This window comes from Schistocerca piceifrons, chromosome 7 (genome assembly GCF_021461385.2).
Source record: "Schistocerca piceifrons isolate TAMUIC-IGC-003096 chromosome 7, iqSchPice1.1, whole genome shotgun sequence".
In the NCBI taxonomy this organism is placed as follows: domain Eukaryota; kingdom Metazoa; phylum Arthropoda; class Insecta; order Orthoptera; family Acrididae; genus Schistocerca; species Schistocerca piceifrons.
The window spans coordinates 323404661-323430084 of NC_060144.1; the positions used below are offsets into that span (position 1 = coordinate 323404661).

The 25424-nt window shown below is 43.5% G+C and overlaps 1 protein-coding gene across 1 annotated transcript in view; it reads left to right on the plus strand.

Moving 5' to 3' along the window:
- LOC124805665 (dipeptidase 1-like) overlaps positions 1-25424 on the plus strand; it is a 133042-nt gene that overhangs the window by 65135 nt on the left and 42483 nt on the right. The window contains exon 6 of the mRNA XM_047266234.1: positions 18826-19002. Coding sequence (XP_047122190.1) covers positions 18826-19002 — 177 coding nt within the window. The remainder of the gene's footprint in view (positions 1-18825; positions 19003-25424) is intronic.

Here is a 25424-nt window from a genome sequence, read left to right on the forward strand (position 1 = left end):
CACCATGACACCACCGCCTCCCAATAATACTTTTGGCACTACACACTCAGGCAGATGACGTTCACCGGGCATTCGCCATACCCACACCGTGCCATCGAATCGTCATAATGTGTACCATGATTCGTCACTCCACACAACGTTTTCCCACTGTTCAATCGCCAATGTTCACGTTCCTTACACCGAGCAAGGTGTCGTTTGGCATTTACCTGCGTGATGTGTGGCTTCTGAGCAGCCGCACGACCATGAGATCCAAGTTTTCTCACCTCCTGCCTAACTGTCATAGTGCTTGTAGTGGATCCTGATGCAGTTTGGAATTCCTGTGTGATGGCATGGATAGATGTCTGCCCATTACACATTACGACGCGCTTCAACTGTCGCCGGTCTCTGTCAGTGAGCAGACGAGGTCGGCCTGCACGATTTTGTGCTGTATGGGCCCCTTCACGTTTCCACTTCATTGTCAAATCGGAAACGGTTGACCTAGAGATGTTTAGGAGTGTGGAACTCTCGCGTACAGACGTATGACACAAGTGACAGCCAATCACCTGACCACGTTCGAAGTCCGTGAGTTCCGTGGAGCGCCCCGTTCTGCTCTCTCACGATGTCTAATGACTACTGAGGTCGCTGATATGGAGTACCTGGCAGTAGGTGGCAGCACACTGCACTTAACATGAACAACGTAGGTTTTTGAGGGTGTCCGGATTCTTTTGATCACTTAGTGTATAATTTTGGAGTCAGGGTGAGTGGGATAACCACGAGAGTGCTCCTGCTATAATACGAAGGCTTCAGAGTATGTCTCAGGCTTCATTACATCACAGGATGTATCATACTACTTTTCAACATAGTCACCAAGACTGCCAACGGCCTTGCCAAAGTGGTAACACCGGTTCCCGTCAGCACCGAAGTTATGCGCTGTCGGGCTGGGCTAGCACTTGGATAGGTGACCATCCGGTCTACCGAATGCTGTTGGCAAGCGGGGTGTACTCAGCACCTGTGATGCAAACTGAGGAGCTACTTGATTGAGAAGTAGCGGTTCCGGTCTCGGAAACTGACATACGCCTGAGAGAGCAGTGTGCTGACCACATGCCCCTCCATGTCCCCATCCAGTGACGCCTGTGAGCTGAGGATGACATGGCGGCCGGTCAGTACGAATTGGGCCTTCATGGCCTGTTCGGGAGGAGTTAGTTAGTTAGTGAGCAAGACTCTGCGAACAACTGTTAGAACGTACCACCACTCGTTAAGTTCCTCAACGATAGAAATCCGCCTCTTGGTCTTCGAGCCATGTGAGAACCGCTGCGTGAATGTCCTCATCGATGGAAAATATTTTGAGAAAGGCAATAACGCATTGGTCCACCTCTGGACGTTATGTAATCAGTTATTCAGCTATGCACTGTTTGGGAGAGTTGTTGGATGTCCTCCTGAGGGATAACGCCCCAGATTCTGTCCAATTGGTGCCTAGGATCGCCTAAATTAGGAGATGATTAAAGGGGCTCCAAACGTTCGCAATTGGTGAGAGATCCGGCAAACGTACTGGCCAAGGTAGGGTCTAGCATGCAAGAAGACAAGCAGTAGAAATTCTCGCATTTGTGGGCGGGCATTATCTTGCTGAAACGTGAGCCCAAGAGGGCTTGCCACGAAGGGCAACAAAAAGGGGTGAAGAATATCGTCAACCTACCACTGTGCGTGGGGTAGGATTATCGTCTTTGATTAGTAATCAAAACGTCATCTGTTCCGGGTTAGAAGCCAGACACCACTTAAATTTTGATTAATAATCAGCACTAGCGGCCGAAGACTTCCGGCATAAGCAGTCAACCTCACTCTGCCAACGGCCTTGTCAAAGAGAGCGGAGGAGCGGACACAGATTCAGGGCACTCTCTTGCCCTTGGGCTGGGGGACTATCCCTCAAGGCTGAAAAATCAGCAATGATCAACGGCACGAGGATGCAGAAGGCAATGGAAACCACTGCATTACAGACATGTAACGTGTATCCACGGGACATATGGTCTGTAATGGAAAAACTGTCATTATGACCTCTCCATTGGCATAAGATTCTGGCATAGTTCCCCATTCGTAACTCGTAAAGGGGAATACCAAGGGGTATGTGACGATGAGAAAAAGACTGAATAATCAACGGAAGGATAACGTTCTAAGAGTCGGGACGTGAAATGCCAGAAGCTTGAATATGGTAGAGAACCTAGAAAATATGAAAAGGGAAATGCAGAGGTTAAATCTCGATATAGTAGGGGTCAGTGAAGTGAAATGGAATGAATACAAGGATTTCTGGTCAGATAAGTATAGGCTAATATCAACAGCAGCATAATATGGTATAACATAAAATGGTGTAACAGGAGTAGATCAGTTACGAACAGAGGGGTAGGGCAAAAAATGTGTTACAGTGAACAGGTCAGTGTTGGGTTGTTCTTATCAGGATCGATAGCAAACTAACACCGACACCGATAGTTCAGGTATACATGCCGACATTGTTAGCTGACGATGAAAAGATAGAGAAAGTATATGAGGATATTGAAAGGGTAGCACAGTGCACAAAGGGAGATGAAAATCTGATAGTCGAAGGGGACTGGAATGCAGTTGTAGGGGAAGGAGTAGAAGACACGGTTACAAAAGGATATGAGATTGGGACAAGGAATGAGAGAGGGGAAAGAGTAATTGAGCTGTGTAATAAACTTCAGCTAGTAATAACAAATACTTTGTACAAGACTCACAAATCACAAGGAGAAGCGGTTTACTTGGAAAAAACCGGTTGATACGGGAAGATTTCATCATTGTCAGACAGAGATTTCGAACTCAGATACTGGAATGTAAGGCGTACTCAGGAGCAGATATAAACTAAGATCACAATATTGTAGTGACGAAGAGTAGCCTAAAGTTCTAGAGATTAGTAAAGAAGAATCAATACGCAAAGAAGTGAGATAAGGAAGTACCAAGGGATGACGAGACGCACTTGAAGTTCTTTAAGGCTATAGATACAGCAATAAGGAATAGCTCAGTAGGCAGTACAGTTGAAGAGGAAAGGACACCTGCAAAAAGGGCAGTCACATAGGTAAAAGAAGATAATTGCAAAGAAACCATTTTTAACAGAAGAACAGTTGATCGATGAAATAAGGAAGTACAAAAACGTACAGAGTAATTCAGGAATACAGAAATATAAGTCGCTGAGGAATGAATAGGAGATGTATGGAAGATAAGAAGCAATGGCTGCATGAAAATGTGAAGAAATCGAAAAAGAAATGATTGTCAAAAGGACTGCCTCAGCATAGAGGAAAGTCGAAACAGCCTTCGGTCACACAAAAAGCAATGTTGATAACATTAAAAGTGCAACGGAAATTCCACTGTTAAATGCAGAGGAGAGCGCGGATGGGTAGAAACAGTACACTGAACTGCTCTATGAGGGGGAAGATTTGCCTGATGTTATAGATGAAGAAACAGGAATAGATTTAGAAATGATAGCGGATCCTGTACTAGAATCAGAATTTAAGAGATCTTTGGAGGACTTAAGATCAAATATGACAGAAGGGATAGATAACATTCCATTACAATTTCTGAAATCATTGTTGGAAGTGACAACAAAACGACTCTCCACGTTGGTGGGTAGAATGTATGAGTCTGGCGGCATACCATCTGACTTTCGAAAAAATATCATTCACACAATTCCGAGGACTATAAGTGCTAACAAGCGCTAGAATTATCGCACAATCAGCTTAACAGCACATGCATCCAAGTTGCTAACAAGGATAATATAGAGAAGAATGGAAAAGAAAATTGAGGATGTGCTATATGCCGATCAGTTTGGCTTGAGAAAAGGTAACGGTATCCGAGAGGCAATTCTGACGTTGCGGTTGATAGTGGAAGCAAGAGTAAAGAAAAATCAAAACACGTTCATAGGATTTGTCGACCTGGAAATACCGCTCGGCGGTGTAAAATGATGCTAGATGTACGAACTTGTGCGAAAAATAGGGATAAGCTTTAAGGAGGAACGGGTAATATAGAATACGTTAAAGAGTCAAGAGGGAATAATAAGAGTGGACGACCAGGAACGAGGCGCTCAGATTAAGTAGGGTGTAAGACAGGAATGTAATCTTTCCCCTCTACTGTTCAATCTGTACATCGAAGAAGCAATGATGGAAATAAAAGAAAGGTTCATGAGTGGAATTAAAATTCGATGTGAAACAATATGTCATACGATTCGGTGATGACATTGCTGTCCTGAGTGAAAATGAAGAAGGATGGCATGTTATGCTGTATGATATGAACACTTTAATGACTACAGAATATAGATTGAGAGTAAATGAAAGAAAGATGAAACTAAGAAGTAGCAGAAATTTGAACAGCGAGAAACTTAACATCAGGGCTGATGGTCGGAAAGTACATATATAAAGTTAAGGAATTCTGTTACCTAGGCAGCAAAATAACTACTGACGGACGGAGCAAGGAGGACGTCAAATCATAATATCACTGGCAAAAAGGGCATTCCTGGCCAAGCGAAGTCTGCTAGTATCAAAAATAAGCCCTAATTTAAGGAAGAAATTTCTGAGAATGTACATCTGGAGCGTAACATTGTATGGTAGTGAAACGTGGCCTTGGGGAAACCGGAACAGAAGAGAATCGAATCATTTGAGATGTGGTGCTACAGGCGAATATTGAAAATTGTATGGAATGATTAGGTAAGGACACAAGAGGTTCTGCGCAGAATCGAAGAGGAAAAGATATGTGGAACACATTGAGAAGGAGAAGGGACAGGATTATAGGACATCTGTTAAGACATCATGAAATGACTTCTATTGTAATAGAGGGAGCTGTTGAGGGCAAAAACGGTAGAGGAAGACAGATTGAAATACATCCAGCAAATAATTGAGGACGTAGGTGGTATGGGCTACTCTGAGATGAAAAGGTTGTGCAGTATGGTGGGTGACAGTCAGGTTAGTATCCCATCGCTATCTGGGGCGTCTCCAGACATGTCGTCACTGGTCTCGGAGTTGAAGTTCGAAGTGGGACTCACCGCTGAAGCCAATTCTACTCCAGTGAATGAGTTTCCAGGCCGAATGCGCCCGACACCACTATCCACTGGCATGTTGGTGTACGAAGGTCAAATGGTAGTCGCTGCAAGAAATGCTATGAGCTCAACCCCCTTTCTGTATACCGCCTTAATGGTCCTCGTGGTGACTGAAATAACAGTTGGACATGGTATCCGTGATAGTGATAAATCCTGAGCTCTGAGTGCCTCTGTGACAATTGCTAGGTCATCACGTTCCGTTCTCTCACTATCTCGATCACTTCCTTCCCGACGCTGTGTCCGGCCACGGTTCACCCACTCTTGCCAACATCGTTGAATAGTGGCATCACTCCTATTGAAATGTCGAGCGATTCGTTGGTTACTCCAACCGGCTTCTTTGAGTCCAACTACACGTCCTCTCTCAAATGCTGACATCTCCGTATATTGTTAATGCTACCGTATGCGATGCGTGGTTAGTGTCAAACTGAGTACACGGAACGTAATTCGCGAAGACTCCATGTCCTGATATCGACTATCCTAGCCAATTGCGCGTTGAAACTGAGCTGTAGGGTCACTCATTTATCCTACGGCAACCAGAAATTACAATTTCGCCTTTTCTATATATATCTGGTACAATATCAATTTGTAACCAATTTAAATAACTCCTGTCAGCATGCACTTTACAGTATGGCGCTGAGTTCTTGACATGTCAGTATCATTTCTCCCGTTTCCCGTTCAAATCGCGAAAGAGGGGCCGCATCCATTAAACACAAGAGTATAAATAAATTAATCCCTTATTTGTACAATTTAATGTCAGTTGTTTGTGAAGGACCCTTCTGTTTGTGATGGCTGAGAGACGAATAGCCGATAAAAGCGTTAGGCCGGCCTGTCGGTTATCCTCAAAGCGGGACAGCCACTCAATCAGCAAGGCATGGCGCCGGTACTAATTCTGGGATTAGGGTAATCGCATTATGTAGCAACTGGCGCCAAAGGACAGCCAAATTGGATGGGCAACTTTACGCAGCCGCCTGCTATGGGGAGAACTGCCCTTGAGTGATATGATTAGCAACGTCTGTCTTTGAAGATAACCGCTACGGTCAGCGTTGCTACCGAAATGAGAATTCTGTGATGTAAATTCGTTGCAGCCAAAATGACTTAAATTAGGAACTGACCCGATTACTGTGTGGAGCCAAGAAATGCCATTCTCCCTAAACGATACTGCCGATGAAAGCTTTCAAGTCACTTGAAAATACGCTTGTACTCTATGTTTAAGTAACACTACGTGAATGTCTGAACCATCGGAATTGGTTATTTGCAGTCGAGCTATGAGATTTGATTTTCCTGATTTCGGCGAGATTAATCTAAGAAGAAATGTGGATTATCAAAAAATCTTCAAAACAGAGATATCGAAGTAGTAAGGTTGGTAAAGAAGGCAACTGAATGTTTTGATCTGGTTCGCCATGAGTTTTTCTCCCGTGGCAGCCTCATCTCAGAATAGCACGTACACCCAGCATGCGCCATCATTTTTTTTATATCTTTCATTACTTGTCTCCTCGTATAGTTTTTACTCTCTAGTACCAGAAGAGTTATATCCTGTCTTGTCCTGTTCGTTCTTCAGGTTTGTGTTTGCAGCTATACGAATAAGCCTTGCCGGTTTAAAGGAAATTCTCCTTATTTCTTGTTGATCCACATGATCTACCTAATTTTCTGTAACATCGCGTATTAAATGTTTTGATTCTCTTCTTTTTCGGTTACCCTGCAGTCCAAAATTCACCTCCGTACAATTCTGTGCTCTAGACTTACGTCCTCTGAAATTTCTTCTTATGTGAAATTCCTTATGTCAGACTAGTAGACTTAGTTTATTAATGAATGGTCCCTTTATCTGTGCTATCTGTTTCTTACTTCCTCCTTGCTTTCTACGTCTTGCTGTACCTCACTTGCAAGGCAGCAGAAGTCCGTCGTCTGAAATGAGGTTACTAAATATGATACTAAGTTTGTCGCTCAACTGAACGTGTGCTTTTTATTATTACTTTCACCTTTCTTCGTTTTATTTGCAGTCCATACTTTGTGTTCGTCGGAACTGCTGCTTCCATTGGACAGTTCCTCTAATTTTTAGTCACATTCAAGGAGGACATAAATGTCATCGATGAATCTTAGCATGGACATCCTTTCATTCTGAATTTTGGTCCCGGTCCTGAAGATTTCTTTCATCATTGCTTCTATAATATACACTACTGGCTACTAAAATTGCTACATCACGTAGATGACGTGCTACAGACGCAAAATGTAACCCACAGGAAGAATATGCTGCGTTATGCAAATGATTAGCTTTTCAGAGCATTCACACAAGGTTGGCGCCGGTGGCGACACCTACAACCTGCTGACATGAGGAAAGTTGCCAACCGATTTCTTATACACAAACAGCAGTTGACCGGCGTTGCCTGGTGGAACGTTGTTGTGATGCCTCGTGTAAGGGGGAGAAATGCGTACCATCATGTTTCCGACTTTGATAATGGTCGGATTGCAGCCTATCGCCATTGCGGTTTATCGTATCGCGACATTGCTGCTCGCGTTGGTCGAGATCCAATGACTGTTAGCAGAATATTATTTTTTCCGGTTTTACACAGTCCGTGTCTCACTGCAATATAGTGCTGTGCTCCAAATGTACGTTTTTAGAAATTTCTTCCTCAAATTAAGGCCTATATTTGAAACTAATAGACTTCTCTTGGTCAGGAATGTCCTTTTTCCAGTTTTATTCTCCTTTTTATGTCCTCCTTGCTCCTGCCTAGGTAGCAGAATTCCTCAACTTCATAATACCCAGTTCTGATGTTGTTTCTCAATGTTCCCATTTTGCTACTACTTATTACTTTAGTGTTTATTTGTTTTACACTCATTACAAATTCTGCACTAATTAGACCGTTCATTCCATTCAACAGTGACTATAATTATTTTTCACTTTCACTGAGGATGGGAATGTCTTCAGCGAATCTTACCATTGACACCAATTCACCTTGAATTTTAATTCCGATCTTGAACCTATGTTTTATTTAAGTCATCGGTTTTCGATGTATAGGACGAACACAAGGGGGCAAAGGTCTACATCCCTGTCTTATAGCCTTTTAAATCGGAGCACTTCGTTCTTGGTATTACAGTCTTATTGTTTCATCTTGGTTCTTGAACGCATTGTATATTATCAAAACTAGACATGATTGTCTCAATGGGAATGAATATTACCCGTCATTTCCTATATGTCTTAAAGTAATGGAAGGCCATTCTGGTCTGAGCTGCCAGATATAGCGATAATTTGTGCGTGAGGTGTACTTGCTTGCGTCAGTGAATGTGTGTGTGTGTGTGTGTGTGTGTGTGTGTGTGTGTGTGTGTGCGCCCGAGCGCGAGCGCGAGAACTGCCTCTCTGGTGCCTTTCCTGCAGCCAAGCTGGTCGTCGTCTGTCAGATCCTCAGTTTTCCTTTCAATTTTTTTTCGGTATTGTTCTTGTCAAAAACTTGAATGCTTGAACTGTTAAGTCGACTGTGCGATAATTCTCGCACTTGCCAGCTCTTGCTATCGTTGATATTGTGTGGATAATATTTTTTGGAATCAGAGTGCGTGGCCAGTCTTATACAGTCTACACACCAACGTGAACAGTCGCTTTGTTGCTACTTTCCCAACGATTTTAGAAATTCCGATGGAATGTTTCTGCCTTATTTTACCTTAATTGTCTTTAGCTCTTTTTAATTGTGGTTCTACTACTGGATACCCCATATCCTCCCTGTTGATTGCTGTTTCTTTTCTATCAAGCCATCAGGAAAGCCCTTCCCCCCTCCCCCCCTCTCATGTAGGTTTTGAAGGTACTCTTTCTATTTATACATTCTCTCCTTTGTATTTAACAATGGAATTGTCACTGCGCTCTAAAATGTCCCACCATTTCTTATAATTTCACGAAAGGTTGTTTTGACATTCCTACATGCGGAGTCAGTCCTTTCGACAGTCAACGCTTTTCCGATTTCTTCACGTTTTTCATGAAACCATTTCACCTTAACTGCGCTTCCTACACTCCTGGAAATTGAAATAAGAACACCGTGAATTCATTGTCCCAGGAAGGGGAAACTTTATTTACACATTCCTGGGGTCAGATACATCACATGATCACACTGACAGAACCACAGGCACATACACAGGCAACAGAGCATGCACAATGTCGGCACTAGTCCACCTTTCGCAGCAATGCAGGCTGCTATTCTCCCATGGAGACGATCGTAGAGATGCTGGATGTAGTCCTGTGGAACGGCTTGCCATGCCATTTCCACCTGGCGCCTCAGTTGGACCAGCGTTCGTGCTGGATGTGCAGACCGCGTGAGACGACGCTTCATCCAGTCCCAAACATGCTCAATGGGGGACAGATCCGGAGATCTTGCTGGCCAGGGTAGTTGACTTACACCTTCTAGAGCACGTTGGGTGGCACGGGATACATGCGGACGTGCATTGTCCTGTTGGAACAGCAAGTTCCCTTGCCGGTCTAGGAATGGTAGAACGATGGGTTCGATGACGGTTTGGATGTACCGTGCACTATTCAGTGTCCCCTCGACGATCACCAGTGGTGTACGGCCAGTGTAGGAGATCGCTCCCCACACCATGATGCCGGGTGTTGGCCCTGTGTGCCTCGGTCGTATGCAGTCCTGATTGTGGCGCTCACCTGCACGGCGCCAAATACGCATACGACCATCATTGGCACCAAGGCAGAAGCGACTCTCATCGCTGAAGACGACACGTCTCCATTCGTCCCTCCATTCACGCCTGTCGCGACACCACTGGAGGCGGGCTGCACGATGTTGGGGTGTGAGCGGAAGACGGCCTAACGGTGTGCGGGACCGTAGCCCAGCTTCATGGAGACGGTTGCGAATGGTCCTCGCCGATACCCCAGGAGCAACAGTGTCCCTAATTTGCTGGGAAGTGGCGGTGCGGTCCCCTACGGCACTGCGTAGGATCCTACGGTCTTGGCGTGCATCCGTGCGTCGCTGCGGTCCGGTCCCAGGTCGACGGGCACGTGTACCTTCCGCCGACCACTGGCGACAACATCGATGTACTGTGGAGACCTCACGCCCCACGTCTTGAGCAATTCGGCGGTACGTCCACCCGGCCTCCCGCATGCCCACTATACGCCCTCGCTCAAAGTCCGTCAACTGCACATACGGTTCACGTCCACGCTGTCGCGGCATGCTACCAGTGTTAAAGACTGCGATGGAGCTCCGTATGCCAAGGCAAACTGGCTGACACTGACGGCGGCGGTGCACAAATGCTGCGCAGCTAGCGCCATTCGACGGCCAACACCGCGGTTCCTGGTGTGTCCGCTGTGCCGTGCGTGTGATCATTGCTTGTACAGCCCTCTCGCAGTGTCCGGAGCAAGTATGGTGGGTCTGACACACCGGTGTCAATGTGTTCTTTTTTCCATTTCCAGGAGTGTATTTATTTCATTCTTAAGTGACTTGCATCTCTGTATTTCTGAATTTCCCCGAACTTTTTTTACTTTCTTCTTTCATAGATCTACTGATGTGTTTCTTCTGTTCTTTGCAATAACCTGTACATACGTTTTTCGTTCCAACTTCTGTGATTGCCCTTTTTAGAGATGTACATTCCTCTTCAACTGAACTGCCTATTGAGCTATTCATTATCGCAGTACTTATAGTGTCAGAGAACTTCAAGCGTATCTCTTTAGTCCTTAGTGTTTCCGTATCACACTTCTTTGGGCATTGATTCTTCCTGACTGGTCTCTTATACTTCGGCCTAATTTCCGTCATTACTAAATTGTGGTCTGAGTCTTATCTGCACCGTGGTACGCCTTACAATACATATCTGGTTTCGGAATAAATGCCAGCCGATGATTTAATGTGACTGCAGTCTCCCAGTATCTTCCTGCCTTGTGCAAGTATATGATCTCCTTTTGTGATTCTTGAACAGAATGTTGGTGATTACTAGCTGAAATTTCTTACAAAAGTCAATTATTCGTTCACCTTTCTCATGCCTGCCAGCAAGTCCATACTCTCCTGTAACCCCATCTTCTACTATTTCCTCTACAAACGCATTCCAATTTCCATGACGATTAGATTTTCATCTGTCCTTCCGCATTGAATTACCCGTTCAATATTCTCACATGCTTTTCTGTATCCTCATTTTCTGCTTGCAATGGCAGCATGTATGCCTGAACACTCTTTGTTGGTGTTGATTTGCTGTCTAATCTGATGATAACAATTCTATCACTGAACTGTTCGCAGTAATACACTGTCTGTCCTACCTTCTTATTCATAACGAATCCCATTTCCTGCTGCAGCTGATAATACCCTAAACTCACCTGACCAGAAGTCCTTGTCTTCTTTCCATTTCACTTCAGTAACCCCCACTGTCTCTCTTTATTTCTTAGTGTTTCCGTATCCACTGAGCCTTAGCATTTCGCTTTCCAGATTTTCTAACTTACCAACTATGTTCAAACTTCTGACATTCCACGCACCGACTCGCAGATCCTTTCGCTGGTTAGTCAATCTTTTGCTCACGGTTACCTTCCCCATAGCAGTCCTCTCCCAGAGATCCGAATGAGGGACTACTCCGGAATCTTTTGCGAATGGAGAGATCTCCGTAACACTTTTTCAATTACAAGCCACAAGTTCAGTGGATCTACATTGTGTGTCTTTAAAACGGTGGTTTCCATTGCCTTCTGCATCCTCACACCTTTAGGGGAAGAGTGTGCCCTGCACCTGCATCCGCTGCTCCATCCTCATTGAGAAAGCTGTTGGCAGAAAAAGGGTGACTTCTTATGCCGTACGACCTCGGCGGCCATTACTGATGATTATTTCATAAATTTAAGCAGTGGTGAGGGTCGATTCCGATATCCAGGATGTTTTGATTACTAGTAAAAGCAATTAGCCTAAGACTAGTAGCTAACTCATCTCACTTTCAAGGCCCACACGGCCTCCTCGATAGCCTTACACATCGTCCACTCCTATTAATGCGACCACTGCCCACGTTGGTCACCACCGTGCAAGAATCACTCACAGGCGGCAGCTGGCAGCACTAGTAGTGGAGGGCATATATAAAGCGTGTCGGCGGGACACGGGAACCAGTACAGTCGTCGTCGTAATGCAAGGTTCAAAGGGATTGACTGTACACACGCCGTCGTGGTTAAAGTATGCCGTGGTTAAAGTATGCCGTGAACGGAAAAATGGCGCTTTCCAAAACCGGGTTCGAGGCAAATGTGGTGCGCCTCGAGAAACAGATGAAGGAGGTGAACGACGGCTGCCCAAGAGTCCCTTCGACGATCGTCCAGCGAAAGTTGCTGCTTATGATGCTATGCGGCAGGTGGCCGATTTATGCACCCATGGTGACTGCTGTTCGTCGGTGACGAAGGCTGGAACTTGAAAGCAAACACACTGCAACAAACGTCTGAAGGGTACAGCGCAGAGGACGGAGGATCGTGGTCTGGGGAATTTTTACATGGCCTTCCCTGGTTGACCTCGTCATTGTGAATGGCGCAACAGATGAACACAAGTATTCATTTATCGCTGGGAAGCGTGTCGAATCCTACATGCAGTTTGTTTCACCGCGGTATGATGGCGTGTACCAAAGGGACAATGCATCGTCTCACACAGCTCACAGTGTATGTGCGTGGTTCAAATAGCACCTGGATGAGTTCACCGTACTCCCCTGAGCATCGATCTCCCCGGATTCAAACCCAATTGTGGATCTGTAGGACCACCTCGTTCGGGGTGTCCTCAAATGAAGAACCTAGCGCAGCTGAGCGCGGCACAAGAGTCGGCATTGGTCCACATCCATTCGGCACCTTCCAGAATCACTGACTCTGTTATTATACGTCTTACAGCGGTTCAACCTGTAAAAGGTGGTTATTCAGGTTCTTGACAGGTGGTCACATTAATGTGACTGTACAATGTACATATTTCTCTGAGAACTACAAACATCTTGCAACATTTTAAGTTGTAGAACCCTACGAAACTGTCTTGATTTTTTCGTAACTTATCCCCTGGTCGCTTTATCTTCCCAGAAGCCAAGGTGACCGTTATCGAATGGATAGTAAATTTTATTTTTTATTCTGCTAAATATATGTCTTTGAAGTAATTTGGGAGCAAGGGGCCTTAAGCTGATTGTGCGACGATTTATGAGCTTTTGATGTATTCGGGATTGTGTGGATGATGTTGTGCATGGTATGTCTCCAGTTTTGCAGATTCTACGTACTAACTTGAATAAAAATAGGAACTTCCTAACTAGGGGCACTTCTCTTCACTTTCTAGGCTCCCTATTAGGGTCACCAGTTACAACAGAAGTTCTAGTAAACGACATCGGAAACATTTCAGTTGGCAATCCTGCGAAACGAACTCTATGTTTTACTTTGGGTTCAGGCTTCCGCAGTGCCAAAGCTATTAGAATGTACAGCTGTCAATGTACAGTGGTTAAGACTCCACTGAGCTCAGTTACTGCCTGGCGCATTGTTTCTCCAAATATTTTTGGTGCTTTGTTTTAAAGGGAAATACAACTTATTGGGGTAGCGCTTTTGACGTAAACTTGTTCCATGTCGAATGGCGTTCTTTCGCGTCCGAATTTATGAGTGGTTGGCTCTTGAAGATACCACAGACGTTGCAAGTACAAAATTAGTGCAAAATGCTTTCGTCTTGAAACTGGCAGTCTGCAATACCGTGACGACAGAAAATGGTTTGGACGAACTATAACCAACAGAAACTAACCCAAATTTGGTGGAGGTTAATAACCAATATTGCACTTCGTTTTCAGAAATCAGGAAATGATGAGATAAATTTAAGTCTGGCAGCATTTGAAGAAGTTGATGCACTTGGAAGACGTCATAAAATTACAGCCGGAGCTGAAAAACCACAAGAAATAGCACACAAAACAAGTGTGCAATAAGAGATGCCATAGGCGACGTGAAAGAAGAGTAGTGGATACTTCATAAGAAGAATTATGTCCAAGGAAGCATTATGCTGGATGAGTGCAACATTTCTGAACACTTTCCGAAGCAAATATAGAAATGAATTACTTAGAAATGTTTGTACTTTCTCTACGTCTATTTACATACCGTACAAAGTACTGCAGAACACGTGGTAGAGGGTACATGATATGGTACGTCGTGTTACGGTTTCTTCCTGCTTCACTTTCGTATAGATCGCGTGAATCTTTCAGTGCCTCTGCACGTCTTCTCACGCATTCGCCACAGCCTGTCCAAACGAAACGTGAACCATGTTCCTCCAATTGACCATGAAACTCACCCAGAGATGTACTCAGTCTTTCAATTTTTACAGAATACTCTTCTTCCTCCCCACGTAACGGTTCCTCTTCATTCCATTCCCCGCTTCCCTCACTCCGTTTGCAACATTTGGTTCTTGGTCCCCCTGCGGAAATCTTCTGTCCCAAATACTTTTCAAATCACACTCGCTGCAACAACATCCTCAACTACTGCTCATTTCAAGCAACCTAGTCCAGTTAAAAGAAGTGATTTATTCTTTATAAGACTTATTATAAATTGAAAATTTGTGAAAGATGGTAATATTTTGCTTTCAGTCTTGAATAAAAACCTGCCTCTTTTAATAATTTTGGCAACACATGCTCACACACACACACACACACACACACACACACACACACACACACACAAGCGCACGTGTACATGTAGCATCTGACAAGGGAACCTCCCCATCGGACCCCCCTCAGATTTAGTTATAGGTTGACGCAGTAGATAGGCCTTGAAAAACTGAACACAGATCAATCGAGAAAACATGAAGTTGTGTGGAACTATGAAAAAAATAAGGAAAATATACAAACTGAGTAGTCCGTGCGCAAGATAGGCAACATCAAGGAGAATGAGGCCAGCAGCGCCGTGGTCCCGTGGTTAGCGTGAGCTGCTGCAGAACGAGAGGTCCTTGGTTCAAGTCTGCCCTCGAGTGAAATGTTTAATTTTTTATTTTCAGACAATTATTATCTGTCCGTTCGTCCGTCCGATGCGAGGTAACTGCGGCGTAGTATGGGGACGCTACCCCTAAACAAACTTCGAAACACACGACGTCAGTCGACTACAACGCACGGAAGAGAGAGTATTCCCACTGACAAGGCTCCCTGGCTGGCAGTTGACTGTTCGCTACTTTGGCCGAGAGTGCATTAAATACGTGAGATATATTCCGTGGACAATATGAATCCAGCAAATATAGCTCGCGACTTCAGTAACAAGGTCAATGAATATTGGAGAGGCACGTCCTTTCGTCTACTAATCGCACGGTTTAGCGGTGCGGTCGCGAAACACAGACACTAAACTTATTTCAGTGAACAGAGACGTCAATGAACGAACGGACAGATAAGAACATTGCGAAAATAAAAAAAGTAAACTTTCCACTCGAGGGAAGACTTGAACCAAGGACATCCCGTTCCACAGCTGCTCACGCTAACCACGGTACCACGGTGGAACTAAGTTCACACTCTCCTTGATGTGGCCTATCTTGCACATGGACTACTCAGTTTGTATATTTTGCATACTTTTTCATAGTTCCACACAACTTCTTCCTGTTTTCTCGATTGATCTGTGTTCAGTTTTTCAAGGCCTATCCACTGTGGCAACTTACAACTAAATCTGAGGGGGGTGCGATGGGGAGCTTCCCTTGTGAGGGGTATAATTGCAGATATTTGTATATGTGGTACCTTAATATGTACACACATCTGGTCACATAACTGACAATCTAATATTTTCTTTTTGGTCGCTACTGCACCATTAAGTGGACTACCCCTGTCAGCGTAGACTTCCCGTTTTACGTCCACATGTCCACACTTCAACACCCTACCTTCTACCCAGGGGAAAATAAGAATAAACGGTCTGCTCTTGCCACACTGGCAGTGTGAGGTCACCTATCAGTATGACATTGCGGCTCCTCTACCCTCGCCGCTTTCACGAATGATGATGAATGACATCCGAGGTCGTTCCGCACATGTTCTATCAGGGGTACATCTGAAGATCTCGCTGGCTACGGCAATACCTCAAAATCGCGTAGACAGTTTGTGAAGGCACGTGCCGTGTGTGGACGAGCATTCTTCGGTTGAAAAATGGCACCACGGCGCTGTCACGCGAGAGGTAACATATGACGAAACAGCATACTCGTGACCTATAGCTGTGGCATCAGAGTTCCTACAATCATTACTATCGGAACCTGGAGTTATACCATATGGCTCACCACATCTCGATGACAGGAGTACCTATGCCTTTCCAAAATATTGGAAGAAAGAGAGATAAGTCTCCGCCATACCTGCCTGCCTACGATGGTCAGGCATATTAGTACAGAACTATGATACCTTGGTGAACACAGTGCGGTGCAATTCATCAGCAGTTCAAGACGACTCAAAATGCAACCGTTTGTGTTGTCTTGTTAATGGTATCCTAACCATGGCAACTGCTAGTCTCTGACCAATAGTGTGAGATGACACTGAATGGGTTATGATGGGCTCAGTACACAATACGGCGATCCTCCTTTGTGGTGGCCAGACATGATCGACGGCAACGTTGACGACGAGTGTGCCTGCCCTCATGTGCCCATGCAGTGCATCATGAGGGCACTGTCACATACCATGTCCCAGAAATCTGGATATTGCAAGTTTGGACAAGCTAGCCAAATGGAGACACACAATAAGACCCCTTTTCTACTCTCTCAGGCGCTGATAACTCTGTGTCACCTGAGTACGCGGCATCTTCGTGCCGTTCATAGTGACCATTCATCATCTGACGATGTTCATAGCCCTTATGTACCCTAGCAGTCCTGGTGATATTACTAAAGACGAATGACACTAATGCACTGAGGTGGGCGTCCTAGCTACCACAGGGAATTGAAACACTAATCATTTGCACACTCGCCAATAGTATGTACATTGTCGTCCGACGATGACTTTTGGGTACTTCACATTTTTTGCCAAGTGATAGTTATTGTAGTGTTAGCAGTTAGCCAACACTACGAACACTACCTGAGTGAGGAAGCCGATATGCACGCGTTAACCCACGCAGGCTAGAGATAGGTCTGAAACAGGATACGTAATGAATGCTATAAAGAAAAGTACGTAGCTGCTGGAATACTTAACTTTAATCCGTCATTGTTGTACATCGCTCTTGACGATACAAGTGAGACTCTGTAGATACATGCAATGTTATTAATGGCGCGTTGCTAGGTCGTAGCCATTGACTTAGCTGAAGGCTATTCTAACTATCTGCTCTGCAAATGAGCGAGGCTTCGTCAGTGTGCATCGCTAGCGAAGTCGTCCGTACAACTGGGGCGAGTGCTAGTACGTCTCTCTAGACCTGCCGTGTGGTGGCGCTCGGTCTGCGATCACTGACAATGGCGACACGCGGGTCCGACATGTACTAATGGACCGCGGCCGATTTAAAGCTACCACCTAGCAAGTGTAGTGTCTGGCGGTGACACCACATTTATACTGTTAGAAACTCTGTGTATATATTGAAACCATCCCGTCTCCTCTATATCTCTTTTCTTACGTAGCCTTCGCTTCTACAATAACTTATGGAACCTTCCCTTAGGATTCTTATCTCTTGCTTAATAATAACAATTGAAATCTTCCCTTTGAAATTAATTCTCTTTCTCAATCATAATAAGTGAAATCTTCGCATACAAATTTAAATGCTGCTTATTAAAAGTGATTTGCTGATTATTTTGACGAAACATGGAATGTGTCGATGTCGTGGCCCTCAGTCGTTACCTGCAATAACCCAAAACTGTTCCTTACCTTTTTTACTGTTACTGGATCGCCATCTGACTGCTACATCGAACTACGACATGAATATACTTACTCTGTTTTACTATACTCTATTAGCTGCTGGTGGGCTGTGATAATAAGTGGCTGTATTTATTACCAAAGCTGACGTTATTCTTTAATAGTAAAGCTGACGTTATTCATTAATTAATTTGACTGCAGTTACGTAACTCATAGTTAAACTTTTTCTTGACAACAATAAAATTTTGCAAATTTTTATTTGATGGTTTTTGGGGTGGATAATAATCAGTAATGCAATATTGCTGGCAAAAATTAATTATATTCTGAAAACGATTCTTTACTGTTGGTAATGAAATGGTTTTACAAGCGTTCAAATGGTACTTACTTTTTACAATAATCATACAACTAGCATTGCGCAAACATACCTTCAGTAGTCTAGAGTTTCTTAAAAAAAATAATAATTCAATAATATTAGTTCCTCTTATGATAAGTTACCTGATGTCTCTGTACATCCGTTTACAATATCTTGTAAATCATAGCTGGTGGCTGACGTGCACACCGCTCCTCTCAACCTCTCGCTTCAAACCTGCTACCGACTCGCTTCACTTCTCGCTTACTTCCTACGAACGCTAAAGTGCGGTCTCTCCAGCCAACAATGCTTTCTGGTGCAGACAATCCCTGCTACCATTAAGAAATGTATCAATGCGCGCTCTTTCCCGCTCTTTTCTTAAAATGTATCCATACGCGGTCTCTCCCACCCTTTTTAAAATTATATCAATGCGTGGTCTCTCCCGCCAACAACACTTTGGTGCAGACATTCCCTGCTACCACAATTATTTCCAAAACGACAAATATTAATTATTTCTACTTAATCCTATTAATGAAATATAAACATCTGTGGTTTGACAATAGACAATAGAAATATACACGCCTTACATCATTAATGCTGTAGGGTGAAGAGATGCAATTTTACGCTGATACTCAAGCTCGCCACGGGCGAGGGAATGTAGCTCCAATAAAGGCTCCCACTGTTGGCGCTTTTGCAGCTGGTGGTGCGCGAGATGAACCGCCTGGGCATGATGGTGGACCTGTCGCACGTGTCGGTGCCAACGATGCTGGACGCCCTGCGCACCAGCCGCGCGCCGGTCATCTTCTCGCACTCCGCGGCGCATGCGCTCTGCAACAGCTCCCGCAACGTTCCGGACCACGTGCTTCGCCTGGTCGTGAGTATCCTAATTGCGGCATTCCAGTGGCCAGCAGAGTGCCGAGCCGTGTTCCTCTGCGATATGAACCGGAAAGGAACGAACCTGCACATATGAGCGTCGGCACTCGTCGATCGCCTCCGCTTGCCTACCACGTGGCTACACGTGCTAGTATTCCTCATCTCCCTCCGCTCCTCCCTGCTGCCCCCCCCCCCCCCAACATACACACAAAAGGAAGTGCTTAGTCATGCTGCATGTGCAGTCTTACAGTGCACGGACTGTACCACTTACACGAGAAAAAGTCAGAATGGTTCAGTCTGAGCGCCGAAACGAAAACCACAGCAAAGTGCGGTGTTGCGCAAGGTTTTTGTCAACAGGGCGCCAACCTCCGTGCTATCACAACCACTGGTATCTCTGCGACAGAGAATAATACGTGTAAGAGATGTGAAAAATCGAAGTTAAAAGGGCTTAAAAATTACAGTTTATTACTATGCACGGCTGCTGTAACCTATAGCAAATGAACACATTTTCGGTTACAGTATTAACTGGCCATAATTTATTAATAGAACTCAAATCGTCTGTCCCCATGTTCTGGTATCAACTGAAAGCCCACAATAAAATAGCGGGATAGGGAGAATAAAGCAGGGGGGGGAGGGAGGGCGGGATGGAAGCTCCAAAATTCCAGCTCTTTTACAGTATCCAATCAGTGCCAGTTGATTAACGTGATCAAGTACAAAGTTTTCGACATGACGTAGGGGAGTTAGCCAGAGGCAAAGCTTCAGAGTCTATCAAAATAATCGACTGATTATTTTATCGGAGTCACGCAGAGGTAAATCAGGACGGATTCGGCAAAGTTCAGCGGATCGGAGTGATGTCGTTATCAGAGTCCAGAGGCGTAATATACCTGGCGATTGGAGTTGGATGTGCGTGTCTGGTGGAATCGTGAAGTAGTTATCGCAATTTGTGGAAGAGCCGCTCAAACCACCTCTGTTACCAATATGTCTTCGTCCATTATTGGAAACGATTAATACAGAGTTTAGATAGAAGACGTTCAGAAGAAAGAGCATTCAAGCGCATCACTAACGACTATATAACCAATCACACATCGCAACTTGGTGAGATGCAGTAGTAACTCTTTTTGCAGGAGGTACTCCAAAACTCTCAAATAATTCTGGAATAATATCATCAAACATCCTAAAGCTTTCTCTTGCTCCTTTTACATATTGTACGATTATATTAGACGTCTCTTCCTGTACATTACTCCTCCTTTCCTCAGAATTTTTCCAATCTTGCACCATTTCACATCATCGAATTCTTTTTCTAGGTCAACAGATCCTATGAAAGTCTTCTGACTTTTCTGAAGTCTTGCTTCCATTATTAAACGCAAACGTCTCCTGGTGCTTTTACCTTCCGAAACTGTAACTGATCGGCATCCATAGACCCTCTATTTTGTGACCATGCTTTATTATCTTGACAGCAACTTATATGCATGAGCTGTTAAGTTGATTATAGGATAGCTGTGGCACTTGTTTGCAGTTCCTAACTTCGTTTTGTGTATGTGATACTTTTCTAAAATACGATACAATTTCTCCTGTCTGACAGATTCTACACACAGACTTGTCTGGTTGCCACTTCCCTCCAATCATTTTACAAACTCCGATACCATGTTATCTACCCCTTCTGCCTTATTGGATCGCAAGTCTTCTAAAGCTCTTTTTGTCTCTCATAGCGGATTCCCTATGTCATCCCTACAGACTTAAATTTCTTCTCCTGACACGTCATCAGAGAAGTCCTCCCCTCCGTGGAGACTTTTAGTGTACCCATTACAACTGTCCGTTCTCTCCTTCTTTTATCACTGAAATTCCCTCTGCACTCTTAATTTTGACGATCTTGAGTTTAATTTCAACGAAGGTTGTTGTGACTTCTTATCTGCTGAATCAGTCTTTCCAAAGACCCTTCCAAATACGATTTCTTTTCCGACTACACTTTTTTCTTGTGACAATTTCACAAGAAAGTCACAAAGTGACTTACGTGCTGTATTCCTGTCTTTCCCAGAATGTTTTTGTTCTTCTCTCATCTACCAATTGCAGTATTTCTTTTGCTACTCAAAGGTTCGTCGCAGTTTCCTCCTTCTACCTATATCTGCTCATCTCCTGTGATGGTCCATTTTAGAAACGTCCATTTATCTTTAATTAACCACACTACCACGTTATTCACAACGTTAGAGAACTTAAAACTCGGCTTGTCATTCTTCAGTACTTCATTACTACACTTCTATCCACATTAATTCTTCCGGGACAATAATCTTAAATTTTCGTCTATCTTCATCAGTACCAAATTGTGATCCAAACCCATACCAAATCCGGGGTACACTCTACAATCGAGTATATAATTCCAGAATCTCTGTCCGATTCCAGAACCTCTGTCCGATCATGATATAATCCAACTTGAATCCTCCCGTGTCTCTGGGCCTTTTCCAACTATATAGTCTCCTCTTGTGATTTCTCAATAGAGCATTCGCTATTTCTTAGCTGAAATTTATTGCAAAACTCATTTAGACTTTCTCCTCTCTTATTCCTATTACCTAACCAATATTCTCCCGCAACCCTTTCTCTATTTCTTCCCCTACACCCCGTTTCAATGACCGCGGTTATTATCTCTTTGCATCGCGGAGTTACCGCGCAGTTTGAGTCGCCATGAGACGGATCGCTCAGCCCCTCCCGCCGGAGGTTCGAGTCCTCCCTCGGGCATGGTGTGTGTTGTTCTTAGCATTAGTTAGTTTAAGTAGTGTGTAAGCCTAGAGACCGATGATCTCAGCAGTTTGGTCCTTTAGGAATTCACATACATTTGAACATTTATTATCCCTTTACAGACGGAATTACCCAGTCAGTATCCTCCTATACTTTACGTCTTTATCTTTTGTTTGCCACTTTGGCATGTATACTTGAACTGTTGCTATCGGCGTTGGTTTGATTCTTAAAGTTCACCGTAAGTCACTACCTTCCTGCCTACCTTCCTGTCCCTAAAGAATCATACTGCAGCCATACTATTTTCTACTACTACTACTGTATTCGTTTGATAAGAAATTATCTTCTTACCGTTTCAATTCACTGATCACCGCTACAGATTGAGTCCTTGCGTTTCAATTTGAGATTTTGTACCTTCCCTACCACACCCACATTACGCTTCGTCTCGTGGAATGTTACCACTTCGATTGTTATTCATTCTCTCGTGGTTACATCCACCTAGGCAGTCCCAGAAATTCGAATCTGGGGGCAAATCAGGGATCTTTTGTCAACAGAGAGATCATCATGACACTTTTCCAGTTGCGCGTCTAATTTTCTGTGACTACACATCAGGTGTTTTTAATGTGCATCCTCATGGAATTGGTCATTACTGACTCCGCCTTTCAGTGGTAGCTTTCCACTCGAAGAGCAAGAAGGAGTCAGTAACCTCCACCCGCTCTCCCGCCCTGTTTTCAAGGCCGTTGGCAGAACGAGGGCAACTTCTTTTATAGAAAGTTAATAATGATTTTTATTCAAATTTTAACCTGGGTTTGAGCCTGGGATCCAGGACGTTTTAGTTACTAGTGAAAAACGCTCCCCCCCCCCCTCTCCCCGCCTCCAGATCCTGTCATAGCACTAGTTTAAAGTTGCGGCTGTCTGCAGCTCACACAGGCAGTCCGTAATTAGTGGCATTTCAACCTCCATTCCTGCCTCGTGTCATTCGTAGGCTATGACTGCAACCTTGTTTCGAAGAGAAAAGAGATAGCTGGCGACCCTCATTAAAAATTATTTCACTGTTACAAGTACAGCAGAGCAGAAAGATGATATGAGTCCGCCGATTAGTACTTCCCTCGCCGGTAGTACGAACGTTGTCCGTTGTGAATAATATTTGTTTAGTGAAATATTGTAAACTCTGACCAAAATAGTTATATGTGAGTGTTAATTTTATTTATTGAAATATGAAAGCTGTTTTTCTCATGTATTTAAAATCGTAATTAATAATCAGGTTATTCGTTCAGTATTCATCATTCACTTCACTTACTGCGTCACGAGATGAGACAAAATCGAACAACGAACTTTATTGAGGACCACTCTAAATGATTAAATAAATTGTTTGCAGCCGAAAATGTACGAGACTTAATCCGATTACCCTACACAGATGTATGGGCTCCTCCCAGCGTTAATAGGATCAGGCTATGAAACTCTAACTAAATTAATGTTCAACCCAATTAAATGCGTTTCATAAGTGTGTGTGTGTGTGTGTGTGTGTGTGTGTGTGTGTGTGTGTGTGTTTGTGTGTATGCAGGCGTTCGATTTTGACAGCAAATATAACTAAATTACTGCGTTTGACTGTCTCTACATTTCTAAAATAAGTGATAAAGTCACAGGAGCAGGTATAAACGAAATGATTCATTATCAAGACTTCTTCGGCTATCAGATCAATATAAATATGCATCGCATCAGTACAGCACAGTAATCATTAAAATATTAAATCACACTTCGTGCAAAAATCTTGACATGAGTGAGACCTCTCTTATAGATTATTCAATGAATCTTGAAATCTGTTCCTTTGTCATACTCGCACACCGGCAATGTCTTTGCAAACGACTAAACACTAATGCAAGTATTAATAATACACATAGCATAATCAGTCATTGAGCTCCCTCGGGCATGTATGTGTGTGTTGTTCTTAGCATAAGTTAGTTTAAGTAGTGTGTAAGTCTAGGGACCGATGACCTCAGCAGTTTGGTCCCTGAGGAATTCACACACAGTTGAACAGTACACGTCTAGCGGAGTTTCGTTCTGTACTTTCCTCGAGGACTCTGGATTTGAACTTTACACATTAACTGTTAACAAACTTTATTAGGGATGCTGCAAGTACTCGTACTTAGCGTCTGCTGTCTTACAACGTTGAAATTAACGTTATTATTGTATGTAGAAGAAGAGGGTCTACAGAAAATAACATTATGCCCTAATAATTACCTTTGATTTGGTTTGAGGGAAGAAACGTGCCTCTCTCTAATTCTTTATTGCTTTTGTGTTTTCATTGCTAAAGTTTTTATACAGAATTACATCTAGCTCTAGCTTCTGATTTTCGTGGGTTTCTAGTGTCTCTAAGGTATTTAACTTCGTGCCTTTTGGCTGTGTATGCAAAATTCTTTATTCGTGCCGTACTCTTGCCTGTTATTTTGTGTCGTGTTACGTTCAGAGGAATTGCAACAACTGACTTACTGTAATCTTTTAGTCAAACAGCTATGACATGTATACAGATCTATTGCCAGACGTTCTTCCCGTTTGCCCGGTAGAAACTTTTCAATATCAATAAAATTCACCAACTGTCATATACATTACGATATTTTATTTTATTCTGAAAGCAACCAGTTTCGACAATTCATTGTGTAATCTTCAGGCCCCATACATTTTTATCCAAATAAACTAACTTACCGAATAGCGCCATAAAAACTGGATAACGTGAATTCCACTCGTTATACAGATGTTTCATACGAAAATGTGACAGCAACTTCGTGACAGCGTTCTTTTAAAAGAACGCAAAATCCCCAAGACTGGCAAAGTTTTGCAGAAGTTCGAAATATAGCGCGTACTTTAATGCGAGATGGTTTTAATAATTTCCACAACGAAACTGTCTCGAAATCTGGCAGAAAACCCAAAGAGATTCTGGCCATACATAAAGCACACCAGTGGCAAGACGCAGTCAATACCTTCACTGCGCGATAACAACGGTGAAGTCAATGATGACAGTGCCACTAAAGCAAATTTTCAGTAGGGGTTTGGAACATATACTGTATTCCAACATTACGAAGTACGTCGAAGAAAACGATTTATTGACACTTAGCACGGATTCAGAAAATATCATTTTTGCGAAACACAACAAGCTCTTTGTAATCATGAAGTAATGAGTGCTATCTACAGGGGATGTCAAATTGATTCCATATTTTTAGATTTCCAGAAGGCTTTAGACACGAGCGTCTTCTAACAAAACTGTATGCCTATGGAATATCGCCTCAGTTGTGCGCCTGGATTCGTGATTTCGTGTCAGAAAGGTCACAGTTCGTAGTAATAGACGGAAAGTCATCGAGTAAAACAGAAGTAATTTCCGACGTTCCCCAAGGAAGCGTTATAGGGCCTCTTATGTTCCTCATCTATATTAATGACAAAGGAGACACTCTCTGCAGCTGTCTTAGATAGTATGCAGATGATGCTGTGATTTACCGTCTTGTAAAGTCCTCAGATGACCAAAACGAACAGCAAAATGATTTAGATAAGATATCTGTTTGATGGAAAAGTGGCAATTGTCACTGAATAAAGAAAAGTGTGAAATGATTCACATGACTACTAAAAGAAATCCACTAAATTTCGATTACGTGATAAGTGACACAAATCTGAAGGCTGTAAATTCAGCTAAATACTTAGGAATTA